General features: G+C 30.0%; 1 protein-coding gene across 1 annotated transcript; it reads right to left on the reverse strand.

Moving 5' to 3' along the window:
• Window positions 1–1860: 1860 nt before the first annotated feature.
• Window positions 1861–26718, reverse strand: Tat (Tyrosine aminotransferase). The gene is made up of 11 exons (XM_076392497.1): window positions 26331–26718; window positions 22341–22445; window positions 22019–22086; window positions 15955–16113; window positions 11523–11714; window positions 10222–10304; window positions 5172–5241; window positions 4670–4798; window positions 3235–3318; window positions 2308–2406; window positions 1861–2230 (listed from the first exon to the last, which is right to left on the reverse strand). Exons 1-11 carry the CDS (start codon window positions 26470–26472, stop codon window positions 2069–2071), a joined length of 1293 nt encoding a protein of 430 aa, XP_076248612.1. The 5' UTR covers window positions 26473–26718; the 3' UTR covers window positions 1861–2068.

Consider the following 26718-nt stretch of genomic DNA (forward strand, 5'->3'; position numbering starts at 1 on the left):
TACATTTACGTACTTTTGTAATTAGATCGAATCACCGTACGATTTAACTTCAGCTTCAACAATATAATAAATCGAGAATAATCCTCTGAAAACGTTGTAGCTACAAAATTAACAGTAATATAAATTCTTTAGATAAGATATATTTACAAAATTGTATTCGAGTTTATTTCTCATTGACGGAAAAATTTATGTGTACGAAACCTGAATTACAGTTACATGATGTAACAAAGACAAACAAAAAACACGAAACTGTAATATTTTGAACAATCATATTCTGTATTAAAAAAAAAAAAAATATTTTTATATATAATATCAAAAAATATATCAAAAAATATTTGAAGACTTAAAAGGGATAAAATATTTATAGAGTGAACCACTTCATTTAACCAACTTAATTGTTCTCGTAATTAGTCTACAAATCAATCGTTTTTATTATAAATGATACGATTTCGGAGATTTCAAATCTTTTGCTAAAACAAAGTGAATATGTTAAAACTAAAACTCATCCTATTATAAACTTTACATTCATAAGGAATAAAGAACATAAAATTTATTAAAACTATTCAGAGAAAACAGGATAAGGTGCTAACGCTATTTTTTGTTTCTATTGCTGATTTAGGTTCGCTGCAAACAAATGTTTCTTTGTCGCCGTGATGATTTGCCGCAGCGCGTTGCGGCAACAAGAACATTTCCCAATTTTCGATTGTAGAAAATAGGGAAAGACATACGAACGCGGCTATCAGGCGGCTCGTTTGCGACAAGTTGTAGCAGCAAATTTACGCACAGCGGCGAATTAGGATCTGTGTTCTTTTGAAAGTACGCAAACGTGTCGCCAAGTTGCTGCGTTCGTATATCTTTCCTTGTTTCCCACAATTGAGAATCTGGAATTGTTCTTGTTGCTACAACGCGCTGCGGCAAGTCGCCATAGTGACAAAACAAAAAGTTCGTTTATAGTGGGCCTTTACTGATTTTCTTTGGTATACCATCCATGTATACGAGTCGCCAATATAATTTAACATGGTTAAGTAAACAAAAGATAATGCAATAGAAAGTTCTAACAAAATTACTATTTGACGCATATAAATTACAGAAATTTAATATCTAAAATTAATGAATAAAAGCTTAAATAGACGCAAGTTTTATACAGAAAGTAAATTTTTAGCAATTTCTTAAAGTAAATGTTTAGTAATTTTATATTTCTAGCGTTTATAAAAGTCAAAATTCAAATGTCATACAGTATTTTAAAATAAGTTTAATATCTCGATTTTATGTTGATATTGTTTATGCAGATAACCTATATAAGGTAAGATACTGATCTTGTCATTTTGGCATGTAACGAGATTTTAAGATAAAAAGTAGAAAAAAATACTAAAAGTAGGAAAGAAAAAAAGATTTGAAGTATAGAAGAGAAAAATAAGAAAATAAAATTGTATTTGCTACAATATTATAGTCATCTTATCTCAGTATGTTCTATCACAATGGTCGGGTTAGTTTTGTATCAAAGACAATTGTGAAATTGAAACTATAATTTTTACGTGTATATTTTTATTCCTAATATATATACCTAAGACTGTTATAGTAAAACATTCATTTTTTCTGTGTAAGGAATGAAAAAGTTACGTTTGCTTCCGCTTAGCACTGTTATCTTACCCCATTTCCTTCTATGCTTATTTCTCATTTCATATTCATACCTATATAACAGATAAACATGCAACTGGAATTGTAAAATAGCCTCGCCAGAAATATCTTAGTGTCTAACCGCAAAGGATTAAAGTAATGTTCTTTTTAAATCCGGCAAGCAGAGTAAAACTCAGACGAGAAAGAAGATTAAGACCAAAGTAACTAGAAAATCAGAGAAGCTTTTTACATTATAAGAGCATTTATTACGTACATAATTACATAGTAAAGCAGACTGCACAGAGCGAGAGTCATCCGCGTTTATGTCACAGAGATCACGGATCAAAAGACGCGATTCCCTCAAGAAAATCGTCATCTTAATGCATGGCTATTGGGGGGTGATTTAACACGCTCGTGCGAATAGTTAAGTAAGGTCAATTACTTTTTCCCCTCAATAGGAAATTACCACCTCGGCTCGACTGTTTCTTTGCATATCATCAGCCGTTTTGTAGTGATGTCTTTCGCAAAACTCTTGAATCCTCTGACAGGCTTCCTCCAACATGTCCGTCGGTACCGTAATTACTAGCCTCATGTAGGATGGATAATCGAAGCACTGTGAGAAAGAGTTACAAATTTTGCGCTGAACCGGAAAGGTTGAACGAAGAGATATACAGAATTTAAACGGCGTACCTGGCCAGGAAGGCAGAACACGGACTCCTCTATTAGCAATCGCTGCACGAATTCGAGATCGGAATTAAATTCCGGAAAACAAGGTAGATCTATGTAAACCTGGAAACCGATAGGATAATTTATAGCCAGTAAATTGTGACCAGCTGCCCTTAACGTTGTTGTGTTCACGTGAACGTATAAATTGCACTCGCTACTTATCTAATTACACGGACTGTTTGCAAGGGAGACGGCTTTCGATTGACTTGCCCGAAGTTGAGCTTCAGAATGCTCAAATAACATGATTACATTATTTGCATTCGGAGAATAAATACTCACAGTTTAACACCTACAGTACTTCTCTTACTTTTGATACAGTTACGAATTGTGTTTCAAGAGGCTATGTTTACTTAAAGACTGTCGATACAGATATGTGTTAAATAATTTTTCTCAAGACTATGAGAAATTCTTAATTTGTAATATTACATTTTTTTTAATTATTTGAAGTTTGAAATTAGAATCCGTGACATACTTTACCGTTCAAAATCATTTTCTAAATTAATGAAAATAAGATTTTATTTGTTAAACACACAAAATAGCTCTAAATAATTGTATTATGTTAATTTGTTACGTTACATTGGCAGAAAAATATTGTAATAATTATTGATCGTTGAAAGTAGTAGTTTTATATAAAAAATCTAACTTTTTGTTTTTATGTACAGCATTGCGATAAAATTACTTAATTTGTATTTTTTTCGAACCTTTAGGTCGAAAAATCTACTGTGATTTACTTTCCTTTCATTATGATTAAAGTCGAACTATTAAATTAGAAAGAAACTTTAACATGATTTAACGTAATGTTATTTTATGCAAGTTCTGGTAATAATTATAGCGTTATCTGTCACATGAAATCAGTAATAAAACAAATATCGAAATCAGTCAAATAGTTACCATCATATACATTGCCCCAGCTGGCATTATTGGTTTCAGTCCAGATATTTTGACTATGTAATCGTACGCCAAATTTGAGTGGTTCTAGAAAAGATAAATGAAACTAGTAATTATGGTATTAGAATACTTGTGTCTAGATTGCGAACTTTTATGCCGTACATGGAAAATTTTAATCTGTAAAGAAGGACAGAGTACATATCATACCTTGGCGTCAAAACTGACACAACTCAAAAAAGAACGTTTAGGAAATATGCTTTATATTAAACTACTTCATAGTCATAGTTTGTAAACTACGTTTCCTGAATTGTGTCACTTTTGAAGCGAAGATGTCCTATGTATAATATTAAAAAATATACAAAATATTGACAATAAAATAAGAGTGGTAGTATTTAAAGGGTAAAACAAATTTGTTACTTAAATCTTATTTCGTTAGATATGTATATGAAAATATAGATTTACATAAACACTCGCAGTCTACTTAGATTTACTTTCAAAGATATTCTTCTTGTTTCTTTGAAAATACTTCTGTGCAGTACAAGAGAATAAAGCTGTAAAAAATAATTCTAGTATATAAATCTATACAGAGCATAAATTATAAAGCATTACAGACGAATATCTCCAAAAATATTCATTATGCACAAAAATGTTTCAGATAAAAGTTGTTCAGTACCGAGGGGAACATCATGTGGTGGGACTTTTATTTTTCCCGGTGGACGCGTAAAAGTGAGGTGAAGGTCACGACCATTTTTTCAAGTGGAACCATACATTTATTTTTTGTTAGTATTGTAGCTTATTTTAAGACGAATTTGAAAACTATCTACAGAAGATCATTCAATGTCAAACTTGCAGGGAAATGCCGAAATGGTGATTAAAATAAATGTATTGATAATTTAACGTAATTGCGTTTTATTTGTACTTTAATAAGTGTTCAAAATGAATCCCTTGTACTTCAATGCACTTAACAAAGCTTTGTTCAATTTATTTCTGAAAAGTAATTTGATTTTCGCTTTACAAGTTTATTGTGTATTCATTTCATTCATACATCGTTCGATATTTCGTGTCTTCGAACTTCTGCATTAAAACAATAACATGTGTTCAATATCAACAATACTAGGAACAACATCGAAATTATTATCAATAAAATGAAAACAAACGTATTTATATATTATTGTGCAAATAAAACGCAATTATATTCAAATCCGTCTTAAAATAAGCTACAATACTAGCAAAAAATAAATTTATGGTTCTATTTGAAAAAATGGTCGTTGCCTTTACCTCATTTTCGTGCGTTCATCAGGAAAAATAAAAGTCCCACCATATGATATTCCTTTCGGTGCTGAACAACTTTCATCTGAAACATTTTTCCGTATAATCAATATTTTTGGAGATACTTGTCTGTAACGCTTTATAATTTCCACCCTGTATAAATACTTACATGCAGCGTACACATGGTGTCCTTATAAAATTTTTCTGGCGTGTTTTTTAAAATTCCTGGAAGAGCACCTTGAATGAGTGTGTTGCTCCCAATGATTCTCTGACTCAAACAATGAAGACCTTTCCGTATCTGAAAAAGGAGCAAAGTATGCATAAAAGAAAATGCATCGTAAAGATATCAGGCCTGTTGCAAGTGTCTCGAGTAAGGAGACGCAAATTAAATTTTTTCTGGGAAGTAAGGTCACGCTAAATTTCGTGTCATCTTTTCCCCAAGTCGACGCTTTTCCTCTATTTTTTCGTTCCGAATTAACCTCAAAGAGAGTTAAGAACCTGTGAAACGATGCCAAGAGATAAACAATGAAATAAACTGTAATTCACGAAATTTAATCCAATCGAGGAAGGACACAACATTCGCAAAATACAGACGTTCCCATTACAGGAACAATACAAAACGGAGGAGCAATTATTTTTAAACTCTAAGATGTAATCGCCCAGACACCCACCCCTTGCTCCAGGACGTTCTGACGATCATGAATGATTATCCAGCCCATACGCCAGCCTGGTACTAAGAATCTGAAATATAAAAGTCGTCATTCGGTTTAAATGTAAATGACCACGAACAAAAGCAGCTTTTTTAACACAGTTATTTTGTTCTTCGGCTGCTTGATAGGATGGCACAAAAAAATTAACATTGTTTTGGTTAATTTGTAGCAATAAAAAATCTTTTTATATTCTTTATTACTTTTAAACATCTTGTTTAAGTCTTTTCAAGTTAGTTTCTGTCGAAATAATTTTTAAGATATCGTAAAAGCGTTTCTATTCTTGAAATTTCAGTTTTTGCTTTTTATCTTGTTCAATATACATATTTTAAGAATTTTGTACATCTTGACTTTATTACGCTTTTCGAGTCAAAAATATTCAAGTTTTCTTTTAAGACAGATTCGTTATAGAGAAGCACTTGAAATTTGTTGAGTATCTACACTGTTCTACATTTCTTACTTTTTTCCACACTTTGCAAGAAAATTGCATTGTGTGACAAAACATCATCGCAATGTGAACGTCCCAAAAAGACTATGAAACCAAGTTTAAATTTTTACAATTCAAATAATCTAGCAAAAGATATCTATTTTCCGCTATTAAAAGTCATAAATAATAAACCAAAGTTAGAATTCGTGATTGCGTATTTTCAAATGCATTTAAATTGAGCATTCAAATCTTGATGAATTAGTCTGTTTATCTTATTTTCTTGAACAAATTATTTATTTGAGATAAAATTAACATTTTTAATTATAATTTACAGTTCAACCATATGTCTGTATAATCATTTTTGTGTTTAATACAAATTATTGTGTACGTTAAAATATTAAATATTGAATGATTTTATATAAATAAACAGCGAAGCGAAGCATGAGGAAATTTATGTTAAACATAAATTACCATCTTTGTTAATTTATTCATTCCGATGATAAATGTTTCAGAGTGATTTTTCTTATTATTTGACGATATGAAACGAATGTAATTTTGTCCATATGTTAGCGTGTCAATTTCGTTCGTAAGTGCAATTAGGTATTGTATCCAATATATTTATTGAAAAATATTATTTTAATACAAGTTTAATGTTAGATATACCTACATTTTACTGTGATAAGTAATGTGTGTATACGTGTAAAGAAATCATTATGAGGTTTCTTTTTCATGATAGTTTTGATAGCGGGCGAAACCAAGAAAGAGGAATAATTTTATCTGAAATAACTATAGTTGTAATTAAAAACTCAGGATTTAGTATACACTTTGTCAAATAATTCACTCTTTTTTAAAAAAGGACTGAGATGTATATATATATAACACATTGTCGTGAGAAGTAAATGATATGAAATTTTTATATTTATGTAGTATTTTATTCTACTCATGTCATATGTCAAGAGTCGTATGTAACAGATGTCACATACAGGAAGTTGATTTATTACAAAAGCGTTGATGAGTTGATTTTACGTGACCTGTTATAACGTAAGTACGATCTACTTGTTCATCCTATGGTGATGCCAATTTTCCTTTCATTTTTCTTTGGTTAGGAGTTTCAAGTAGGTCAGTATATCCTTAAACGAAATGGATTTCTCTTTGGTAACGATTGAACATTCTACAGCAGATTTGGCTGCAGAATCAGCTAGCTGCATACTATAAATTTCTTCATGTCATGGAATCCAAACTAAAAGAATGTTCTCTTTGGATCTAAGTAGCCTTGAATAGAGTAATTTTTATATTTTGATTTTTATGAAAAAATCGACATAAGTAATTTAGGCATCAGTCAAAATAATACAAAATAAATCTTACGAAATTAGAAATTAGAAATTTATTATAACGTAATCCAATTTATTAAATGGTGAATGCTTTATACTAATTAGTTGATTATCTTGTTACGGGACGAGACTTCAAAGAATATAGAGTTTGAAGTGTTAGTTGGTACAACGGACGAAACTGATGCAAGATCAGTGAGCCGTTGGGATTATTGTACACGAGGACGAAGCTGATGTAAAATCAGGGAGCCTCTAAGTATAGATCTACCTGCGGACGAAACTGATGCGGGATCAGTGAACTGCAGGAGTATGAGTTTCGTGAACGCACCTGACGCGAAATCAGGGAATCACTAGGATCAGTTTCACAGACGAACTTAAACTAAATTGTGGTGCTATTAAGGAGGTTGGAAAATTTAAACAGATGAACCTGATGCAAAATCAGGATGCTGCAAGGAGGTTGGATAACGTACAGATGAACCTGGTGTTACAGACAGCTGTTGGAAACAGACGAATCTGATGTAAAATCAGATAGCTGCTGGATAGCCTAACCTTCGTGAATGAACTCGAATAAATCAAAGAGCCATTAGATTGGATACAGTTTTCTTTGGAAGTAAGAGCATACGGACGAATCTGAAGTAGAATCAGAGTCGCAGGAAATGTTAGTAAGCCTCGTAACTCGTCAATTATTAATTGATACAACTTGAGTGGCTAAGCTCTTTTGTGGGGGATCTGTCAACTTCGAATGGGATCACTTATGGTAATTATAGGATTGAAAGCAATCTAGTTAAATTGCAATGAATAGGTACTTATACTAGTATATGTATTCTAAAATCAGTCTTTACGTACAGGTGTATAGTGTACTGTTGTCGCGTAAAGTATATGATTTTAATGCTCCGTGTTAACCCACTGACAATGCGGGGACTTACAGAGTGGTCGTAGAAATTACTAAATAGAATTTATGCCGACTCGCGGATTCTATAAGGTTAAACTGTAAACTCTAAAGGGAACTTTAGCCTGATCTAACTGAATAGCAACCAACTCTGACGAACTTGACTGTCAACGTGACGGTACTGTTCTGAACCCGTTAGGGGCCAAAATCTCGGGGTTTATATAGGCTGAAAAATGAGTGGGGATTCGTTAAAAATTTCCATATAAGGGAATTTCTCACGGTTGGTACAGCGTCATAGTTGTTACCCAGCTGCTCGGAGTCGCACTCCCATTAAGATAACGAAAAACGAAAATGCTAGGGCGTTTTCTTTTAACAGGCAGAGACTCGAATATTTGGGAGAGTAACGAAAAATATTCTCCGTATGTAACAATCAATGTATATCCTGTTATAAATTTTGTTTTTTTTTTTTTTTTTCTACTAAAAGCTACATTTCGTATTTTCTATTTTAATGATTTCCTTCCAGAAACTGAATACTGTTATGTTCGTTTTTAAATCAAACCAGAGGAAAAATAAAAGAGAAAGGTAAAGACTACACCACACACAACACTTCGCACACGTAGCAGCGGTAAACTCATAGGGTCAATAGATATAGCAATTTTCTTCTCATCTCAGAGATAGTTTCACCATTTACTTGCCTTTTAGTTTTATTGTTTACGTAGTAGTCCAACCTTGACAATAAGCCTGCAATCGAACTCCCACGCTTTTTTAATTACCCCTATATCAACTCTTAAAGAAGAGTCTTCTTCCACAAATAGCTTCATCAAGTTAAGATTTTTATCTCGCCACTCAAACACACACGAAAAAGCATTTTGGTGGAAAATCGACAGTCAAACAATTAATACCGTGTTAAAATAAAGCTTTCAGTTCATATACATTCGGTCACAGTAATAGTGCAAGTGTATGTTAAAATTATTTTACAAAATAATAATAACATAGTGTTCAAAGTTTAATTAAATTGTGACTAAAAAACTGACTATTCTTAAAAGAATCACACTTGATTAATTGGACGTATGAGAGCATGAATTAGTACGCCATACATGTAAACACATGCCAGTTGTTTTACAAGAGGTGATTTTACATCTCAAAATAGGACAAAAATAGAAAATGACATAATTACGTCCAGAGCTTCATTTCAAAGTTATTATTTGTTGAGAAAACACCTAAAATTCGCGGGATATGTATCTAACTTGGAACTTATTTTACCGGCTTCACTGTATCTGACCTGGCTAACTGTATGTCGTCGTCAGTAGACTAAGTTCTAAGTCATAAATATTTCTCGCGTATTTTATACCTTTTTTCAACAATTAGTACCTCTGAAACGAAGCCTTAAACGAATTTTCATCATTCTAGATTTTTATCTCATTTTAGCGTGTAGAATTATTTCTTAAAATTTCTAACGCTTGTTGTATTGTTATTTTTGTTTTCCAGATATTGACATTTAACGTTTTCAACTTCGGTACTGTCTTATAGTCTTCTTAAATCCTTATTTTTAAGTGTAAAAATTCTTTTAATGGCCTTTCCTTTTTCTATAAATATCAAATCTATATTCTAGATCTCAATTAAGGATGTAACTTAAATTTTTTGAAAATGTGATATACGGGTTGTTTGCAAACATGTGGGACATTTTTGGAGGGTATATTCTAAACATGAAGAGAATGAAAAAAATTCATGTGTACATATGTATGTCTAGAAACGCTTAGTTTTTTAATCATATGCTATTTTCTATTGCGTACTATGACATACCTTCTTTAAGATCTATCACTGTGTACCCCTCATTCAAGGGACTAGAATATTTCTGGGCCTAGTAGGACCTTAAAGAGAATAGCACACCGTGCAGGTACGAAATGGGCCAGCATTTTACACAATATAAAATAGCATGTAACCAAAGAACTATACGTTTTCGGGCATATCTGCATTTGAACTTTTTTCACTGTCTTTGTGTCTAGAATCTATCCCACAAAAGTATCTCATGCTTTTCTTATTTTTGGGGACATTTAAACCAGTGTTTTACCCAACACAAAATACCGTGTAACTAAAAAACTAAATAGTTCCGGATATTATGTTTATATGAACTTTTTTCATTGTCTAGGTATGTAGAATTTACCCTTTAAAAATGTCCCACAGGTTAGGAAGCACCCTGTAATCGTTTTGTCCTACAGGCACAGACATGACGTGTACGAAGGATAGTTATAAACCGAGACAATAAAATTAAGTATGTACATAAAAACTTGGTGAACGTATTTCACATGGTAACATAATCTAAGTGACACGATCGTGAAATGTAAATTGTTGTAGCTGATTCGTACGTACCTTTTTGTAAGACCACTGCAGGACAAAATAGGAACTTCGTTGGACAGTGATGCGAAAGAGTGGAAAATCCTACCTGGAAACACCTAATAGAAACAACAGAAACAAACTTGCAGTTTTATACATATGGTTTATGTTTGTACTATAAAAAAATAACAATGAAAAATTATAAGGTTTCAAAATTTAAAGATCTATAAAGAAATATTGTTGCATATTATCTTATACTTTTAACTGAAACTATCGAAGTATCCAATATGTAAATTAATGCAGTGTCATTTTAAATAAAATTCGAATTTTATTTGTAAATTTCGTAATATTTATCACTCAACTACTTCATGTGATAGTTTAAATGTTAATACCAATAGAATTCATTAAAAATTGTTATTTAAGTAAGCAAATATTTGAATTTCAAATAAAAACAAGTAAATATAAAGGTACCGAATTCATATACATATTTAATATTTCATGTTGAATTATTAGTTTGTAGTCATTTTCAAATCTGTAGCCATATATTGAACAAGTGAATTAGGTTAATTCAATAGATTGCTTGTTATTAAGGACTCTAAATCTCTAGGTTCCAAATGTATCAATTGGGAAATAATGTATTAAATAAATTCATGTGCTTACTAAATGAATGTTTCACTTGTTAACAATTTTTTAATTGAGTAACTTATGATTTTAAATCACCGTGAATAATCATAATAAATTTTTAAGCATCTAATAAAATCTTTACTTTATTGGAAAGTCAGTTAAATTTAATCACTCATTTTAAACTTAAAATTTCTATTTGAATTTCACTTAGTAATGTAAGATAGGTTGATACGGCTGAAGTAGACGCTATCAATTAATAATAACTTCTGAAAATCTGAGTCTACAAGCTAAACAGATGTAGGTATGCACAAAATTAATTATGTTACAACGTCCGCGGAACGGTAGCTCATCCAAAATAAATAGGAGTTTTATTAGATAGATGCATAAAATAAAACTGTTTTCATAAATACCCGTTCTTTTCTGTAAACAATAATATCTATTAAAAGAGTAGTAACGTACCGATATAAAGAAAAATAAAGAATGATAAGAGACAGAATGAAGAAAAATAAAAGAAGATAAGAGACAGAATAAAATATGAAATAAGAAAATAAAAAAATTCATAAAGAATAAGGATATCATAAACCCTCGTGTGAGTGAATACAGGGATTAATTTTCCAGTTAACGTTATGCTCCGTTCCATATTTTACTTGAACCAAAAACAAAACAATTTACAGTAGGTCATATATGATAAAAGGTGAATGTTAAACACGTACCATATGTTCATAAATCTCGTCGGCTACAATAGGTACGTAATAACGAGCAGCCACTTCGAGAATGTCAAGTATATGGTCCCGGCTAAATACGGATCCACAAGGATTAGAAGGGTTATTTATAATGATTGCTGCCGTCGATTCGTTGATTTGCGATTCTAAATCGTCCAAGTCGATTTCCCAGCTGAGGTCAGGCTAAAATACATGACTGGTTTTTATGAAATTTGTTGTGAAATAAAGTCTTTACTAAAAGAAGCATTTATCAATTAATTGATAAGTATTAAGGGGGATAAGTGTTTGAACAATCGTAGAATACATATATTATAATTTTATTGTAGCTTAACGACTTGATGCATTTTACCTCACATTGTTTTAACTATTTGAAGGAACTTAAACTATTTTGAAAACAGATTAGGTAAAAAGGATGTATTTTTAGAAATTACACAAGTTTTCTTGACAACTCTTTTTCTGAATAGTGACACTAACAACATTATTACATCATATCTATAATGGAAAACTGGAACTACATATTAAACATACATATTAACAGACTTTTAATCAAAATAATAATGCTTTCATAAAAATAAAGGAATAAGGGCATGTTCGATTATTATTTTGAAAAAAAACAACTTACTTTATAACTAAAAAACGAGGAGTCATACTGAAAGAAAGCCTTCATTATCAGATGCTGAATCTTACGATAGACTTACATGCAAAGTTTAAAGTTAATTAATTGAACGTAGCCCGAGTTATCAGGGTCACCATATTGAAAAATCTGGTTTCGAGAAAGACGTGTTTAAACCCTCTTAACTAGCTACTAGACTATCTACATCGTTTCTTCTAAAACTCTATAACTTCGTTATTTCTTTGAACTTTTGAATTTGGTTTAAAATATTCTTAAACTGTCAGGCCATATAAATACATAGGAAACAAAATTAATTCTTTTTTAATCTTTCAAATTGTTATTTTCTCTTAAGTGTTAGAAAAAATGCTCAAAGTTGCCATTGAGTGTGTTCGACTTAGAACTTATTCTACTACTGGTATGCATTAGTCAGATCAGACAGCAGTGTATACGACAGATACATTGCATGCAACGATTAATAATTCAGAAATGAAGCGTTACATGCAAGTTCATATTCTTTACTTTCTTGTTAATTTGGTATCTACCACTATTCTTTAATGTTTCTGACACTTGTTATGAAACTAATTATTATTATCTACTTATTCGCTGTAAATAGTGTAAATGTATATTGACAACCATCGCATAACACGGTGTCCCTTTAATACAATAAAGGATTGGGAAAATTTTAAAAGATTTAGTGATTCGTAACAGTATTGTTTAAGATTGTAATAAAAATTGTTTGAGCTACATTTAGTTTTGTATTCTATTCATATGTGTATATGTAACTAAGTACTCATGTATTCTTTTCAGATCAAAAAGAATCTATATTAACATTTCTATATCTTCTTTATATCCCACTCATTAACAGTTTTACATTAACTGGGATTCAAATATGTATTTATTACGAATCAGCTTAATACTGTATTGCGGATGCAGCATTTTAAATTGTACAAAGTAATTTGTACAACTGATACAAGTTAAGTTTATTTTGAATTGTAATTGAGAAAATCTTAAATTAAAAGATGAAGAAAACTTATTTAAAAAGATAAAATCTTTTCTGTAAGTGCACTGGTTACCATCTTTTCCATATCTTTGCCTTTACATAACTCATTTTCTATATACGTATATTTGGCGTATGAAAATATTAAAACAAGCTTCGTCAATAATTTTGTTAAAATTTGTTACAGTTCCACCTTTCCATATACTCTTCTTAGAATTAATAAATAATGTTGCTGCGTGTCTATTTGTTTGTTTACTTTTATTGCTTTCATTTATCTCATAAAATGTATTATAGAACTTGTTAAATAATTTACTTCGTAACTTATTTGTAATCCTAAATATGTATAAAAATCATAATTTAGTTTTATTGCTTTTGTGGTACGCTAAAAATTTGATGATTAATCGATATAAATCAACCTTTGCCATTTGATCTCAACTAATAATGAATATGATGTTACGAATTAACACTGTATAACTGTTTAATATTTTTTTTTTCTTCAATGAATTTTTACCTTGCATCAACTGCAAATAAAACAAAGTAAGTTTCTTTCACCAACTTTGGTTCACACATTCTATTGCAAAAGAGTATTAATACTTTCAATGCTGTTAATGCTATAAATTAGTAAATTCAACAAGCAATACGGATATAGATAATCAAATCTGGCATGCATAATATGTTTAACAATAAATAACATAAGAAATACAAATCGTTACTATTACCGTACTACATGAAATCACCATAAATTGATGCATTTCTCCTTTAACTAAATAAATTTGTCGCGATGCACGTATTTCGAAATATAACGTGCATTTGCGTGCAATGTTAAATGTTTAAAACATAACAAATCATTACAAATACGTCCGAACATTTTAAGTTTAATTTCAATATAAATTGATACTCTCTACTGTTACACTTATAACTATAGTTTCTTCCATGCTAATAATAAATAGTCCTACTCTTGTAGTATACACTAGTGTAGTATGTACACTAGTGGTGAGAAACCCAATTTATGCCTGACAGTATAATATGAATTATTAGGCTGTTTAAATGCTACACAAGTAGTATTCAGCAGTATTCAAGTACGATAAGAGTGGAACACGAAATTATTCAGTCTTACGAAATTCCTTGCAAGTCGTAAATCGTCATGTACTGGAAAACTTTTATCTATGTCTATTTCCAATGTTTCGAATACTTTTTAAAATATTTCTTGACATATAATTAGAAGAATTTTCAGGTATGACGCTATAGGTACGCGAAAATTACGCAATCAATAATATACATTTTATATGTATAGGTTCAGTTGACGACATGATAATGGTGATAGCCTTAGGTGATACATCCTAGATCAGAGCTCGATTGAAACTTTGAAACGTATTTCAGTTTTTTTTTTTTTTTTTAAATTCTGAATGAATATTCTAGATACTACTCTTGAATAAAGGTAAAACTTTTTAACCATAACTTTGACAATTCCTGAATTACCATATTCAAATGATTAAGTTAGAGATGTAATAACAACTCGATTAAATCAAAATTTAGCGATAGATATACGAATTCAAAATAACAAATGTTATTATAATTAACAAGAATATAATAATATAATAATTGTCACGTAATTCTCTCATTAAAAGTATAAGTGTCCTAAGATAAATTTTAAGTTTATTAAATACAGTTGATAATTCCAATATTTAGGAAATATTATTATTCTATATATAGTCAAATATAGTCAGTCTCAACTTGTACATTATAACTAATTCTCTCGTAAACAAGAGTTACAATATGTACTACGGTTTTAATTATTTCCCGGAGGTGAAACAGTTTTCGTGTGAAATAGAGAAAGTTGGAACAATTCACTGCACGCAAAAAAACCGAAAAAGGTCTCATTATCGTTTCAGTTTAATATCCTTCAAATTGCATATTACGCAAATGCTTTTTATAAATACTAAAAAGTACAGTTACTACCAATTTTTTTAATCTTGTACGTTTTAAGAAGAACTTAAATACGAAAATTGAAAAAATTCTGTAACATAAGTGAGAGAAAAATGAAATGGAAACTCAAAGATAAAGATACTTCAGAATATTGTAATTATTAATGACACCTTTCTAATTAACAGGATTGGTCATTATAGAAATGAACTATAATTCAAATAAAATTTTTATTTGTTATATTTCTTTATCTGTAATCATATTTTTTGAGTTATAATTTATTTGAGAAGTAAATTATTTTATTTGGAAGCTAGACATTTGTCATTTTATTATGCCTAAAATAAGAATATTTTTCTACCGTGTGAGGAACAAGGGAAGCTAGAAAATCGTTCATTGATTGTATTTAGTAAAATTAATGTTCCATCATTAATCTTTTTATTGATGTTATTTTACTGTTTGCATCAATTACTCAATGTTAAAATTCTGGAAAACATCGAAATATATTTCTATTTGGGAAGTAACTATATTAGAGCATCATAAAACATATGTTTCTTGAAACTTACAATTTATATACAGCTAATGTAAGTTTTAGAACAATATGTTACGTTTTTAGTCGTTCGTTTCTTTCAAGTGGCAAAATAATTATAATAATCAGGAGTAACAGGGAAGTATTTTCTAATCCAAAGTAAAAAACTATTACTTCAACGTACAGCAAAGTGAAATAAATAATACAGAACCTAAATGTCTGTTAAAATGTACTAAAATTGGAAACTACTACGGATCGAAATTTGTTTCTGTAAGAAAATTTCGTTATCAGTGCTGGGTGGTAAGTCAAAATATAGAAGTTTCAGTATACATTTTCTGCTTACTTTATTTCTTTTTCTACTTACACGTAAATTGTAAGATTTTACGGTGATCCCAAGACCCTCTGCCAACGTTCGGTAGATCGAAAAACCGGGTCGTGGTATCAGGATATTCTGGCCTTCCCGAGCAAGAGCTGTTATGCAGAGATCTAGCGCGCAGGAACATCCGCTACAGAGAATTACGTCCTGAAATAGGAAAACTGTTTAGAAGTAATAGTTTTACCTTCATATGCTTTAAATATAAATTTTAGCTGCTCAGCCACTTTGCTATATTCTTTATTGCTGACGCTATTTAACATATAGTATACTACGAAACGTATTTTGAAAGTTTTAAATATAATATTCAGAGAAAATACTCGCGATAATATAAATAAATTTTCAATATTTCGGCAACCGCAAATTATGACTGATAGACTTCTTATTTCATGTTATGGTTAGGAGCCAAAGTACTTGGCAGGAATTGTCTAACATTATTATCTTGAAGTATTCGTAGATTGCTTATTACATGAACAAATTTTTCAAATAACCGTTGTTGTGAATTCTTTTCTATAAAATTAGAATTTAATTGAAAGCAATAAGAGGATTACGATTGATTGTTACAGCTGCAAGGCTGAACAAATAAATAATGTAATGAAAAACATTCAGCAAAGGGTATAAAGATGTTTAGCCTGAATCAGTGGAACATTTGAATATTTGTTGTGAATTTTCAAAGAAAAAAATACATCTCAAAAGTTTTGAATTTTTAATGACTTATTCGTATTTCTTTATATCCTTCACGTAAAATAATATAGAAAACCAATTTATGTAATAGAAATTGTAGAATTTCATTTAAAAGACTTTTTAGAATGTGTAATTGTAAAGTGCATTTCTAAAAAAGTGTTTAATTTCGCTTACATTTAAAATAGAATTATATCCTGTCTCAGTTACCTGATATACCTTGTATAATTATTATCTATTGAAACGAAATTATACATTTTTTATAGTTTTATTGAAACAAAATGGCACTTGAAGCTTCACCAGATGTGACAAACCGTATAATCCTTTGTTCATCCTGCAGTGATTTTTTTTTAGTCTTCCTCCAACATTTAATAATATACTTTTATAGTATTTTTTTCTTATTCTCTGCACTGTCGATTGACTAACACTACAATTTTTGACCATCTGACGTGTTGACAAGTCGTCATTCAAAAGAGAAATGACTTTTTTAAAATAATTTGGAACCATTGGCTTCATGTTAATTCTTACTTCACTTGCGTGCTTTTCCGTTCGACTGATTGCGAGAAACTAAGTGCTAAAATGTACAATAACATTTTATAAACATACAAAACTACTAGATGTAAACATACTGCTAGAATATTCCACGTAAATATTCCTTTTACAGGCTAGTGCAAAACCGAGTCAATCTATTTTTTTTGTCACTGTTAAACGAGGAGGCATTAATTATTGGAAAAATTTCTTGTGTTACCTTCGACTGTGATAAAAATTACTATAATGTTTATTTTTTTAATATTCTCCTACACTTTTAGCAATAAATAAAGATTTATACAAAACTATTTTTTTTTTTTTTATTTATTAAGCTATAGAACCCCTTATACAAAACTTGTGGATATTGGTTCAGTTATACTCCTTACTGTATGTAATAAATACTGCTTGATATATGTGATATATGTGTATATAACATATTTATAATATATATATCAATAAATATTGTTGTAGAAATTACATGTACTTGTGGGAGAATTTGACCTTTTGCATTCTGAAGTTCCGAGCTTCCGTTCATTTTGTCTCCTTAGAGCAGATAGCCGAGGGCAACGGATTACATTCTGTGGTTTGTATCTTTAGATAAATTTTCTGAAGGAATTGTATCTGGTTTTAGTTTGTTCACTTTTGCTCCTACAGTATTACGAAAACTGGTAGTCTTTTTTATAACAAAATATAAAAATTATACTCCGTGTATTGTGCACAACCTGGATTCTTTACATTATAAGAATATGAAAAATACATACATACAGATAAAGCATCAAAGAATATTAAAATTTCACGGTAGGAAAGATTCAGTTTAGATGATCTTAAATACAATATTTATTCATCAAAATAATGTTTCATCAAATTGGTAATAACTTGCGAAAGATTGAAATATGTTCCTACATCTAAAACGAAAAGTAACATAGATTATAAGAATTAGGTACCTATTAAAAGAAGGAAACAGACATTTGTAAAAAAATGTAGGAGTATTTTCTACAGATAATTAAATATTTTAAAAAATTATAATTACTATTTAGTATTTTGGTACATATTCGTATCTCACGATTGAAAAAAGAATTGTATTAAAAACTCTAACAAGAGAAGTACGCGGAATGATAATTTCGTACATTTATGAAATTTGGCGGGTTTGTAAATTAACCGAAAATATTCGACATGTATTTTTTCATATCAACTTTTATCTATTGTAAAGGGATGAAAATCATTCTTAAAGTTTAGGGTAAACCATATTTCGCTTAATATCTTGAAAGCCATTGGATATAAAAAAAAATCTTCAAATTAGCCGTTTGTGTATTTTTGAATACTGAATCCATTTGTAAAAATAGTTTCTGAAACCACTTATTTGTTTAAAACAATGTTGAAAAATGAAGTATTTTTTATTACTTTTACAGTGAAATGTTAATTAATTTTTTCACAAATTTATGAAACTGTCTCGGAACGAATAATTTCAAGATTTTTTAAACAATTAGATAGTTTCAAAAACTGTTTACACAGATGGATTCGGTATTCAATGTTTTTCCTACAGCCAATGGCTTCCAAGATATTAGGTGAAATTGTATGGTTTCCCCCCAACTTTGGAAGCGATTTTCACCCTTATCACATGGCTAAGAACCGATATGAAAAAATACATGTCGAATATTTTCGGCTACTCTACAAACCTGCCTTTCATAAAAATTGCAAACTATCACTTCAGGTGATTCCCGAATTTTGTGAGCAAAACTTTGAAGTCAATCGTGTTTTTTAATTAATATCTTTCTAACAACATTTGTCGAAAACTCCTTATCTTATTACATTTTGCTTCTATTCCTGTTCAGTAATATTAAGTTATAATATTACAATATTTTTGACTTATTTAATAAAAGTTTTAAATGCTTAAAATGACAATAAACAAAATGGTACGCACTCAAAATATATAACTATATCATTACGTAAATGGTGTGCTATTACCAAATTAAATATAAAATTGATATAGAAATGAATCAAATAAAATTTTATTGTGATTACGTGTAAATTTTTACAAACGATTTAACATGTAAATATGAATGTTTATGATTTCGGAATTTTATTTCATTGAAAACAATTTTAACATAATACGTATCCCAATACATATGCATGTATATGTATGTATGTACTGAATTGTATTGAAAGTATTAACATTCATATATGTATTGAAAGTATTAACATTCACAAACCCTTTAAATATTAATAACAAGAATTTACAGTACTTTTTATATAATCAATTATAAACGATATTCAATCTGCAAACAGTTGTAACGATTGCCCTTATGTAAATATTACCCAACAATAAAATTGTTTGCATTACATACACGTTTATGATTTCTTTAAAACTTTTATGATTAATATATAATAATTAACTCTTCGATTGCAGAAAATGTATAAACAGGGTGTTTAGCTACAGGCGGGGGAAAATTTAAAGAGAGGTTCTAAGCACCCTGAACTGAATTTCAGCAAATTTATGCAATCCTGAACATTTGCTGAAATTCGGCAAATCGAGTGTCACTACTGTCAATGTGAAGTTTGGGACAGGAGTCAATTCTGAAGTTATAGTAATGTCACGTTTAAATTACAATAAATCAGGGGTTCGCATTGTAATTTTCGCATTACAGGAAACGATTTTATTCCAGAAACTTGTTCGCGTTCAAGACTCAAGTTCCTCAACAAAGAAATAGCGAGAATAAGTGAGAAAGTTATAGTAGCGTCGGCCAACGCCACGTACTTGCAACAAATGCCGCGTACATTACAAAAAACATGCAATTTCAGAAATATTAATTTCTATAATTTTCATCTTACTTTTATAAAAGAGTGTGTTGCCGTGTATATCTGTGTATATGTATGCGTGAAGAACTACGAAAGAGAGAATCACGAACTGTGATAAATAATAAAAATTCGTCCGATTTATGTAGTCTTTGGACTCATTTTTATCGGTAGGACTTTACCAATCCACTCAGCAGCATTTTTATAACGGTAAAATGCAAATTATAGAAATTAACATTTTTGAAATTGCATGTTTTTTGTAATATACACGCATTTATTTCAAATGCGTAGCGTCGGCCGCCGCTGCTCGCCCTATTATATCTTTTTCGCTTACTCTTACTATATCGATTCACTGTCCTTTGTCCACAGGTCCAGGTCCCGCTGAGTTGAGGATTTTTAATGGTGGAATGGTAGTGGGGCTGAATCATTGTAATTAAAGCGTTACAATTGGAGTTTAGGTGTTACATTACTGTATTATCATAGCTACTATTTGGTCCGAGAGTAATAGCTGTAATAGTTATCTACTGCTAACGTTAAACGTTTAGGTATAATCAACGAACGAAGGTTTAAGCATAATTTCGTTATTCTTGTTTATCGTTTTATTTTGACGTCTAGAATTACCCCTTCGATAACCATTTAAAATTATAATGTGTAGTAGTTAAACCGTTAAGGCGGGAATACACCAACAAGCTAAGCTAAGTTATGCTGTAAAAATTTGCTTTGATACAATACAGGGTGTCCCAAAATAAGTGCGGGAGCCGGAAATGGGAGATTCCTTGGGTGATTCTAAACAACATTTTCCTTTGCAAAAATATCCTCCGAAGATTTGTTAACGAGTTATTAACGAAAACCCTGAAAAATATTAACGAATATTTGTATATATATACAAAAACGTTTAAACGAAACTGTGCTATGTTTTTGCCAAAGCTACGTTATTTATTCGACGTAGCACAACACTGCCTCGAGAGCGATTTTGCAGAAACAAACTAGGCATAGTTTAACTTCGGGAGAAAAGGACTACATATCTTAGCTTTGGAAGTGCAAAGCTAGTGGAAACGATTGCATATGTATATTGTATAGATGCAAGTACGTCTAAAGTGAGTATAGCATTAGATTGCCAGTGGATTCTCGGTTTCAAGTAACAAACTTCATGCACATCCACCACTTCTGGTTGCAGATAATTAGTTACTATTTTTTTAGAATAATATGTCGGTTCTTCATAAACTGATTTCCATCTTCTCTAAACAAATCATCTTTATCAAATATTGTTCAAGCCAAGTTACTGTATCTAAATTATGAATTCGCAATTAATTTACAACTCCTTCATCTATCTCTTAAAGAAACTTAATGGTGTTTGCTATCGAATTAACAGTTTAAAAAAATTGTTAAAAATATCTATGGAATCTTTAGTTTTGTTAGACTGAAATATACACAAAAATCGTTATCCTCTATCGCGTGTCATCAAACTATCAATTGCAAACTTTTATCTTATAACTTTCTAAGTTTCTATTCATACATAGTACTTTAAAATAAAAGTTGTTATAGATATAAGATATTAGGATGAATACAATTTCAAAATTTAAACTTTGAAACATATGACAATAATGAAATGGACTGTAAAATATATGTAAATACATTGTATGTATATTAATGTACCGCATGGTATGTTATTCACGTACTTGATTGAAATGGCTTACAAACAATTGAGTGACATTACGAAAGTTTGAAATATCGTTACCAATTGTTATGTAGTAGAAACAACAGTTTATGATAGCTACTAGTAAATTATAGAAATTTCAAATAAATATAATTAATTATATAAATTACTATGTTAAACGCATTGAAAATCATAACTTAAGATACGTGCTAACTATCTCTTATTGAACTAATTCAGTTATTGTTATATCAGCAAAAAATGTAATAAACGTAGAACTTTATCCTCTTGTACTATACCAAAATTACAGTTACAACTTGAAGAATTCAAAAGAATTCAAGATATTAATTATAACTAAATAAAATGTTTTAATGGATAAGTGTTTGACTGCGAACTCACTTTTGGATCCACTTTCACGAATTCGCTCGAACTATATTCTGCCACGGCTTCTCTTGCACTTTGATGACCTGAAAGTAAAAAAGATGACATAAAATAATGAATGGACAGTTATGTAAAGTTTTACTAATATTTTTTATATTGTTTTTATATGTTGTAAATTACTTATTTTTATTCACATTGTCGAATTATATGATGTTTTATCTTTAACGATTAATAGAAATAGATAGCTGTCATGTTATCACTTTAAATTTTGAAATCATTTTCTATTAGATAACTGTATTATAATTAATGTAATTATCATTTAAGCATTAGTTTTTATTACCTGTACTGGGTGCATATCCATTATACAATTGTGAAACAACACTTTCCTGAACAGCAACAATCACTTCTTTTGGTGGTTTTAAATTACCAAAAGTTGTGGGATCACCTTGAAATAAAAATTTTATTAAATACGATCCTTAAATAAATTATATTATTCACTGCTTAAATTTCTGACTCTGAAATATCATTTACGTAACTGATGAATGACTTTCAATAATATTTATTTCGGTTAATAATATGTACATATTAGAAATAAAATATCTCGAAAATTATTAAATCTATAGAAACTAATAGTAATTAATATTTATAACTGCCAGGTCTGATAAAATATGTATTGTACGTACCTAATATTTGTGGCTATAAAACAAAATGACATACCTAAGACATAATTTCAGAAACTTGACGTCTGCAAGATAAAATTTATGTTTGTGACAAAAAAAATTAAATTTCAAAGAACTCTTTTCTTAAAGTACGAGATTCTGAACATACAAGTCTATAATTCAGAATTGGATACAATACGATGAACATCTGTATCTCAAAACTAGTAACAGCTAACTTATGTCGTTACCTCATAAACACAGCTATAAGCTATCAATTTCTTAAAACTATCAGTAACTTGCACAACATTGCAAACTATCTGATCTCTAGTTTCTTAGTTATTTAGAGTGTAAAAATTAACTTTTGTATAGAATAAATTGTATTTAATATTCCTAAATATTCCTAAAATAATTCACAATATGGATAGATTAACAAATTTTAAATGAAGTGAGTAGAAGAAGCTCGATACAACCTATTATTAATAATTTAATAGATAATAATAAGGATTTCATAACATATTAATATATATTAACAATTTAGTGTGTTTGATCCTTGTAACTACTTATGTATATTCTATTTATTACATTTTCTATTTAAAAAAAGTTATCTAAAGACTGTTCTTTCGAATGTTCCATCATTTATTAATTTTATGTAAAAAATATACATGGTATATATTTTAAGTCAGTTGCTTAAAGAAGAAAATAATTTCATTGAAGAGAAGTATTCGCATGTTAAGTGAAAATCGATGGATAAAACTTTCTTGATTTTCCAACATTTATTAATGATAGTCGCGGAAGGTAGCAAATGAGCACAGTTTTGTTATTAAACGAGGCGTTAGAGGAAACTATCTTCGAACTAATTACATCCGCACAGGCTACGATAAGAGTGGAACACGAAATTATTCAGTCTTACGAAATTCCTTGCAAGTCTTAAATCGTCATATACTGGAAAACTTTTATCTGTCTCTATTTCCAATGTTTCGAATACTTTTTAAAATATTTCTTGACATATAATTAGAAGAATTTTCAGGTATGACGCAATAGGTACGCGAAAATTACGCAATCAATAATATACATTTTATATGTATAGGTTCAGTTGACGACATGATAATGGTGATAGCCTTAGGTGATACATCCTAGATCAGAGCTCGATTGAAACTTTGAAACGTATTTCAGTTTTTTTTTTTTTTTAAATTCTGAATGAATATTCTAGATACTACTCTTGAATAAAGGTAAAACTCTTTAACCATAACTTTGACAATTCCTGAATTACCATATTCAAATGATTAAGTTAGAGATGTAATGACAACTCGATTAAATCAAAATTTAGCGATAGATATACGAATTCAAAATAGCAAATGTTGTTATAAATAACAAGAATATAATAATATAATAATTGTCACGTAATTCTCTCATTAAAAGTATAAGTGTCCTAAGATAAATTTTAAGTTTATTAAGTATAGTTGATAATTCCAATGTTTAGGAAATACTATTATTCTAGATTATTCAGAATCAATATCATAAATACCTACGCTATTATTCAAATCTTTGCGTAGTTGATTATGTATTATGTGTCCCATATCATAAATCAATTTGTAATTCGAGATACCAATAAAGCTTTTTGATTGGAGAAGTGATCTTAGAATTTAAAACCTAGTAAATGTTTATTATATCTTAGAGTTTAAGATATAGTAATTCTTAGTTTATTAAGTTACTCAATTGAATGAAAGAAATTTGTGAAAAGAATGAGAATATCTGTTGAGAAACCTATGGAAATGTCAGTAATTCTCAGAAAACAAATATTTTTTAAAATAATGTCACAACTTGGTATTTTCTCATACATCAAAATAAAAAATTTCAATTCACATGAAAAAAATTTCAATTCAATGCGACAGAGCTAGCGACAAAAACACAGAAGCATACGAAAAAATTGACATTACCCCTTTCCCGTGAACCTTTCATATGTATGAAGTAATAACATACTGAGTTAATTTTGTTACGTTATTAAATTAACTCTTCCACGTCCCTCAGGTTTTTTACCTAATTGTGATCTTTATTCTTTTTAACAACTTTCTTAATTTTGAAAAAAATGAGAAACACTTTGTATAGACACAATAATATATAATTGTATAGACATAATAAATATATTAATAAAGACATTCTTAATTCTTTGATATTATGTCAAAAGCTCAATAATGGTACTTACTTACTTAATGATGTAACGGTGATAAATATTGTTTCTGATAAGGTTTGCAAGAAGAACACAACAGAGTTAAAGATAGCATACAACAAAATTTAATGATGATATGCTACCTTTAATTTAAAATTTATTTTACTTAATGTTAAATGAACGATAACTAATTATCTTTGTGTAAATTGTTAATTTCAGTCAGCTTTTTAAAATTTATTTATTGTTTATGAAGATACGTGTACGATTTATCTATAATAGCCATTAAACCTGTCAAATTATCAGGGGATTCTTAACATTTTCTGAAACGTTGCGAAAACGTTACAGAAAAGTCTCACGTCGAAAGCCACGCGACAGCGCGCGACATAACGTAACGATTTTGTGACTTCTAATGTAGGCGAACCTTACTATTGCCAATGTTCAACTAATGTTGATACATAATAATTAACACCATAGTACAACATGATAAACAGCTGAAATGTTACTGGTGAAGCTGTCCCTAAAATATTACAATCTTTAAATAGAAACACATTTTTATTAACGTCTTGTGTATCTAGTGTTTTCGAATTTTCACTTAGTATACAGGATGTCCTAGGTTTTTCGGCCAAACGATGTCAGTATACTCTACGAACGAAAATAAAGAAAAAATGTCGTATAAACATCAGTTCAAAAATGTTTTATTAAAAAATTATAAGAAAAATATGAAATAACAACGGACTGACTTTCGTTGAATGCAGAAATGTTACTGATACTTCTCTTGGTAATTACACTTTTTTCTTATCTGTGTTTACTTATCCAAGTTATGCTTACTAATCCAAATCGTTTTAATATGCATGGTAATAATACCAATACTGCTACTTAGTAAGTTGTACGATATCGTAGTAGTAACATAACTCGAAGGTTTTGAAATCGAGAGTATGTTGACACTCACTTTATTTACGGTTTTACAAACGAAAATTTGTCTATCAATAAATGAAAGGAAACGAAGAAGTTCGCAATGTAGTATATTCAATTTTTCATAGATGTCAATGCTGTATTTTCAAAAACAGGAGACTCGTTGAAATGGATTTAACGTAGGTAAGTATTTCTAATTAGTCTGTTGTTATTTCGTATTTTTCTTCTAATTGTTTAATAAAGCATTTTTTAACTTATGTTTATGTGACATTTTTTTCTTATTTTCGGTTAAAAAAAAATACTGTCACTGTTTGACCAAAAAAACCTGGGACACCCTGTATAAAGGTACATCTATACCAGAGTTCGGAAACTTTTCGGGAATAGTATGGAAATTAAATTTCCTATAATGATCTATCCGCGTATCGGTTCGCATACTGCTCTTGGTGTTCGCGAAAAAACCGAATAAGGGTGATACAAAATTTGCGAACCCAGTTTAACTCCTAACACTGAAATGCAGTAGCCTCGGGCTAAAACTTGATTCAAGTTCAACTTTTAAAAAACAAATGGAATTTTTACACAATGGAAATCTCACCGATAGACAACGAGATCATGGATTTATTTGGATTCGGCTCAACGACGAGATTCTCCACAATGGATCTTATGGGGTTGTGCGTCCTCCTCGCGATATCTGAAGCTTGAACGTTCCATCCCTCACGAAAATTCGAGGACGACATTCCAAGTCAAAGGATCTGAAAACTTTCTTTAGACTTCCCACCCTTCGATTCCTGCACACCTTGAAATTCGTCGCGTAGTTAGGATGAACTGCTGATCTTTCAATTAAATTTCTATCGAGATGAACGAAGTGGAATTTTAATTGTAGTTGTTCCCTCGGAGGAAAAAAGGATCGAAAAATCAGTCTACGATAGTCCTAGTGCAGGTAGTGCTCCATCACTGAGACCAGAACGGTTTAGATTTGCCAA

The sequence above is a fragment of the Calliopsis andreniformis genome, chromosome 1 (assembly GCF_051401765.1).
Source record: "Calliopsis andreniformis isolate RMS-2024a chromosome 1, iyCalAndr_principal, whole genome shotgun sequence".
Taxonomy (NCBI): domain Eukaryota; kingdom Metazoa; phylum Arthropoda; class Insecta; order Hymenoptera; family Andrenidae; genus Calliopsis; species Calliopsis andreniformis.

What these genes read in the sequence shown, in the direction of transcription:
- Tat (XM_076392497.1), bottom strand. Translation starts at nt 26,472, where the DNA reads ATGTCGTCCTCGAATTTTCGTGAGGGATGGAACGTTCAAGCTTCAGAT. An exon ending in ACACCATGTGTACGCTGCAT is followed by an intron (nt 3,319 to 4,669) that starts GTAAGTATTTAT and finishes TATCTTTTCTAG; the next exon opens with AACCACTCAAATTTGGCGTA. An exon ending in TGTTCTGCCTTCCTGGCCAG is followed by an intron (nt 2,231 to 2,307) that starts GTACGCCGTTTA and finishes TCTTTCTCACAG; the next exon opens with TGCTTCGATTATCCATCCTA.